The sequence below is a fragment of the Polyodon spathula genome, chromosome 26 (genome assembly GCF_017654505.1).
Source record: "Polyodon spathula isolate WHYD16114869_AA chromosome 26, ASM1765450v1, whole genome shotgun sequence".
In the NCBI taxonomy this organism is placed as follows: domain Eukaryota; kingdom Metazoa; phylum Chordata; class Actinopteri; order Acipenseriformes; family Polyodontidae; genus Polyodon; species Polyodon spathula.
The window spans coordinates 19,649,596-19,655,822 of NC_054559.1; the positions used below are offsets into that span (position 1 = coordinate 19,649,596).

General features: G+C 42.0%; 1 protein-coding gene across 1 annotated transcript; it reads left to right on the forward strand.

The window, feature by feature from the left end:
* Positions 1-423: 423 nt before the first annotated feature.
* Positions 424-2,517, forward strand: LOC121301034 (small integral membrane protein 24-like). Its single transcript, XM_041230119.1, has 3 exons — positions 424-1,040; positions 1,574-1,709; positions 2,345-2,517. The coding sequence occupies exons 1-3, from the start codon at positions 974-976 to the stop codon at positions 2,433-2,435; spliced, it is 294 nt and encodes a 97-aa protein (XP_041086053.1). The 5' UTR covers positions 424-973; the 3' UTR covers positions 2,436-2,517.
* The last annotated feature ends 3,710 nt before the right edge of the window (positions 2,518-6,227 follow it).

A 6,227-nucleotide genomic window follows, 5' to 3' on the forward strand; every position in this document is an offset into this window, starting at 1 on the left:
ACCTGGAATATGGTGAGATTGTGTCACATGATGTTGGTGTTTTATGACTATATGTTAACGTTTGTAGAGTGTCACTTAATAAAGAATAAAATAACATTATTCTTATTTTATTGGAAAGTAATAATTACTGATTAATCACACCCCCCCCCCCCCCCCCCCCCAAAAAAAAACAAACATGACGACAAACAGCCAGAATATAAGTTTTAAATACCAAATGTGTAGGTTTAATACATTATAATTGCTTAGCTATTTGCATATTAATAAATACATTTTGGAAAACGAAATACTGTTTCGCAGTCCTGATTATTTCTTCTTCTTCGAGCGTGTGTGAGTAAAGAAACGAATAACAAGGATGATCAAATTTGTTGGGCCATATTCATAAAAAAAAAAAAAAAAAAAAAAAAAAAAAATTCTAGTGCTTGTTTATTATTAAAAAAAAAAGACTGCGCTCTTCAAAACCCAAATCAGCTCACATTAAGGCAAAAGTCGCACCACAAAGTGTCTCTCGATCGGTGAACTCGCACTATTAAGATAGCCCTACAGGAACGAGGTGGGTAAAAGAGCTGTCCGAGCCGAGTGCAAAACACAGTGGGACGGTGTGTTCCTAATTCATGAACCTGCCCCTTTGAGGGGGTTAGAAGTTCATTTCCACTGCTGTGCGTGTTCAAAAACATTCCTTAAAAAAAAATAAAAAGTATTTTTATGAACGGGGCCCGGTATCTGCCACTAGGGTTGAATTATATTGGTAAGATTTCCTATATATATATATCACACACAGAGCAGATGTGAACTACAGCACACAGCACGGATACCTTAACGGCAAGGAGCAGTAGAGAAGGGAAAGTCAAACTTACGTAAGCAAACCTTTCACCAGCTTCTCAGTTTATCTCTGTAGTACTTTGACCTAGGAAGACATCATGTAGTAAAACACTGAGACCTGCCTGTCAGTGTATGTCTTAAGACGCGCAGCAAAATGTCTCTTCTTCTTCAGCACCTGGCCTGCTTCCTTCTCGTGGTTTCAGCGGCTGCAGCCCAGCAAGGTAAGTGCGGCTTTTCAGCGGGACCTCCCTCCCAGGTTTTGCTCTGGCAGCCTCAGTGGTTTGCATTGTCCAGACTGGAGTTTTCAACAGCAGTTGTTACTCTGTATTGACAGCCTTGGACTTCAAAGTACACGACTCCGTCTGTAATGTAAATATCTAATAGAAAACAAAACAATCACAAACAGCGTAGTAGTGTTTCAGTAAATGTTTAACGAAACGTGTCCTGTTTAAATGCATATCTCTTACTGATTCGCGTGTTCTTTTGAACTGAGCCAACCTGGGGACTGGCAGCTCTTCCTTACACATGCGGTCCTGGCGAACTGGCCAGTCATTCCCGCATGGCTGGCTTGTCTGGCGAGGGGGCGCAGACAGTGACTTCAACACAGATTTATGAATGAAATCACCAGCCCCACACGCCATACTGTTTATACAAGTCTACACATGCAGGGCTCCTGCCCTTGGGCTACAGTTACAATGTTGCCCCTGTTGCACTGCCACCCTTCTAACCCTCATGGCATTCCCCTGTCTTTCAGCTGAGAGAGTGAGCCAATCCACTTCAGGCACAAAGACTCTGCAGCCCTGGTTAGTGGGGCTCACTGCAGTGGTGGGGTTCCTGTTCATTGTCTTTATCCTGCTGATGGTGAGGAGACTGTTCTGCCAGGAAGATAAGTAAGCAGCGCAGCAGTTCAGAGGGATCGCAGCTGTGACACTGAGTGCTGTAACAGTTAATGAGCTTCAGAAACGCAGGATTGAGAGGAGGGACAATCCCCCATGCTTCATCAATTAGTATGGCAGATTTAAATGAAGCCAGCAGCCCTTTAAATCATAGGTTTGAACACCAAGCTGTAAGAATATTAAACAAAGATGCATTCAGACTTTATATATAAATAAATTAAAAGTTGTATTGAGATGTACACGAGAGGTTTAAATGAATAACATACAGAATCGCTCAAATGTTTTATAGCACTGCACCTTGAACTTTATCAGCTGATGTTTAATAATCAAACTGACATTTATGATGACTTGATAAACTTGCATGACCTATGGAATCATAGACCAAAAAAAAAAGTGAACATGAAGTATGGTACTTTACTTCACTCTCCGGCTCATGTCATAACCAACCAGTACTGAGATCCACTCGCGCCTTGAACCTCGTGGTGTTTATTGATTATTTCTATGCAATGGGTTCCATAGCAATGTGTTTTAACCCTTTCAGATGCAGTACATTATGCAGTGAATAATGGGGCTGTGTGATTTGTGAATCGCTGTGATCGCTGAGTCCCATCTCTGTTCTGTTGTTGCAGATCTGAAGGAGATGATGAAAGCAGCATACATGGTGGACATGACAACCTGATCCTGGAGTTAGAGGAGGCCAGGAAGGTGACCAGCCTTTAGCATCTACCGGTTATTGAAAATGCTCTTTTTAATTAAGAAAGTTAAGTCTAAATATAAAGTATCAAATTACATAAATGAGACTGTTTTCTGATGTTTTTTTTTCAAATTAAAAATAATTTGTTACTTAATGGGTTGTTGTAATAATATTTAATTTATGTATTTTTTTAAAACTTCCTCACCGCACGCCCTTGTCACACCACAAGATGTCGCCCAAGACCTTTCTCTTTGAGCCACTATACTGTTATATTTTTCCTGTGAAATAGATTATAACCTTGTGTGACAGGACCTGCTCAGACCTTTCAAACTGTAGATACTCCATCGACCACAACGCTATCCAAATCCTCACACAAGCACCTTCTTTGTAAAGATCTTTTTAATATGCATTGGAAGTCAGCCCTAATAAAGATCTAATGTTTAAGTGGCCAGGATTTTTGGTCAAGCAAGGTACCTTTCTGTCCGACACTTACTTGCAGCTGTAGGAGTGTTATAATCTCTACAGCAAACAGCTCTCTATCCAGGGAGAACCAGGATCCAATAGGATAGTCATCAATCACAAGAAAAGTAAGTGATAAACTGAAAACGAACTACTTTAATAATCATATACAATGTTCTTCAGAAACAGGTAGAAACAGCCAGGTAGACGGAGCTATTTAGCACACATCACATACAGTCACAGACAGTATTTTCACCACTGAACCGTTTTTGTACGTTTGTATAAGTTTTGGGTGAAACAGACAGCACGAAAACTATTTGGAAGCCTTTTCTGCTTGTGCCAATCAGTTTTAGCCACCGCTGTTAGCAAGCAACCTGCTGGCAAAGGCCTTGTGTAACAACTCACAGCAAATAAAGCAATAGGGGCTCCCTTCTCACTCACTCCCCCCCTCCTCCTGCCTCTCTCCCTTCTCCCCCCTCCCTCTATCTCACTGTTGGATTCTTTTGAAAAGGAAGTTTCCTCACATTCCTGGAGCAATGTAGTCTGTCCACCTGGCAACAGAGCTAAGATCTGTCTACACACAATTAGATACCAGACAGTCAGCCAGAGCCCCACTCTATGCCAACTTCAGTGGCTGAAAAGACGGATCGCGCATTCCAAGAAGCTGGCGATGGCCAGAGTTCACTCGCTGGGTGCCCCAGGAAGAAAAGAGCAGGAAAGCCATTATACCAACATATAGCCTTCCGTCGTTCAGCAAATGAGTATTGTGAGAAGCTATTGACTTTACTAGTTGTCTGTACTCCCTGAACGCAATCTTTCACCCAGTTCTACAACTATATGTTTTTCAAATTAAGGTGTTAACGAATATGCGAGAAATTAGCCTTAACTAATGTGACTAGGGTTGGCCAATCAGTAACACAGAATTAACCCCGTAATACGATACACAAGGAATTTTAAATGTTTTGACAGGATAATGAAAAACTTGGTGATTCACCTGGTAAAGGCACAGCCGTGTGGCGTGCGGGCTGGGCTGTGACTGTGGTTCGAACCCTGCTCGTGTTGAATCTTGCCTGGTTATCTTACCTTGCTATGGTCCTAAAGTTCCTGCGTGGTTTGGAAGGGTAGTTGATGCGCCTAATTTGCTTTGTTCAAAAAATCTAATTAAATAGTTAAGGAACAGCTAGTTCAGACCGTGGATTTGTGAGATAGTCTCTCGGGAGCTCCGATGGCAAGGGAACTTGAAATGTCAGATTTGGAAAAGCTTTTCTAGCAATGAGCGCCAGAGCCTCTCTGTCCAGTAGATATTAATTTCACAAGAGGGTATCCAGAGCTGACGACTGAGTCACGTGAAACAAGAGATTCATAAAATTAACAACTTTTAAAAAGTTAATATCGAGGCGGTTAGACTGACTAAACTTTTGAACTGGCGCAAATGTCTGCAGCACTTTGTCACCAAATGCAAAAAAAAGAAAAAAATAAATTGGAAGAAAAAAGTGTTAAAAAAAACTAGGAAAAATATAAACGGGGAATGAGACTATGATGCTGCAGTTGCTGAGTGTAGATGCTTTTCAAAGCCAAGACTGACTTGGCAAGTGTAAACATGGACAGCTTTATACCGCATGTGTGGTTCTGACTTGCAAACTGAAGAGTGGCTTGAGTAAGGGAACCCTGACATGTGGATATCCCCTCATCCTAACCAATGCTCGGAGATGGAGCTGCAAGCCTTTGAGAGAGTGTGGAGGTCTCTGTCCAAGAGAAACAGCATAGACCAGGGCAGGCCAAAGCTGGCTCTTCTACTTCTGGTCTTTGTTCCAACCCTGTTCTAAATGGTTTGATTGAAGCAATTAAACTTTCACCCAGACCCTGAAATCATCTAATTTTACCTGTAAAACCCGGAGTGGAATGGCCCTCCAGGACCAGGATTGGACTCACCTGATGTGGACAATTTTCCCTACAGCTGGGATCTTTTGTGCATCAATCACAGCGGCTGCTGCACTTCAGATAACTGGGAAGCTTGTTCAAAAAGTTCAAACAGTACCAGGATTCTGCACCACGCCAATGCAGATACCAGGTGCCTCTGGTTTTAGGAGGAGGAAGGGAGGCGCTTCAAGCAGTAGAAACATCTATCTAAGCATTACATGTGTTTAATCCAATGAACCAGCATATTTGAAAAGGGATCATGAGTTGGCCTTTTGAAATGTCTGAAAAAGTTTCGACTTCGGAGGGTTAACACTGGTGTTTTATGTCCAGTGGGAATCTAGTTTTTACAGCTGCGGAAGGAAAAGGTCTGATGATAGGTAGTGGGCCAGGGGAGGTTCCAGGCATGACTGGCTCTCATGTGTTTTTACAGCTGGTACAGAACAGGTTACTTATCCTTCATGAAAACACAGAAGGGGGCCATTCTTTCCCACCAGCTCCATTTGTTTAACCAGTCAGGCAACCTGGGGCAAGGGAAGGATGCAGTGTAACAGTGCAGTACAGGCATCTGTACTTGTGCCCCTTTTTTATTATTACCAATTAGACAGTAGCTAGTTAGTAAGCACTGGAGATACAGCAAATGGGTGGTGCCCTTTTCATAGTGGTTAAAGATTAAAATATAAAGAAAAAACAAGCAATAAAATCAAGTTTAAAAATAGCAGACCTATGCCGATGAAGTTTGTGTTTGGAAATAGCAGAGCCAAACCCTTTTTTTAAAAAGAAAAATTTCTGCGGCCATTTGCTATAAATCACATGTCTGCCCTTGCATAAAAATAATTCTGTGGAGTGGTTACCTCCGAGAGCACTAAAGTGAGACTGAAGCCACAGCCCCGCCAGAGAAAACATTCACAAGAAACGCAGCAGGACTCTGGAGCGACAACGTCATAGCAACCCATCCAAATTAACCCTTTAGCTGCACCACCCTGCCTGCAAATTACACTTCCAATGCTCGGCCACGCCCCATTCCTTTCATGTTTGTGAAGTCACACGTATCTCCCGAAGAATGCAAAAACAAATGCAGTGTGAACGCAAAAACAGTATCTGAGGGGGCACACCCTGAACTTATAGCCTTGCACTGCTATTTGAATACAAAATAAACCTTATTGCACATTTAGCTAAAACTGCACTGTACTGTAACCTCAGCACGTTTCCCGCCGGTTTCCTGCTGTTTCCATGTTCAGGGTAGTTTTCTAATCTATTTTAAGATTTTACAGAGCCGTGCGTTACTGTCAGGTTCACTTTAAAAACACAAAGTCCCATTTTTTAATGCATTACATTTTTCCAGACGCTTTATATATCATTTTGTGACCTAATTGCTATCATGTTGCAGAAAAAGAGTCTCTGGGGATGGAAGGCCTTTGCTGAACATCTGGAATCCATTG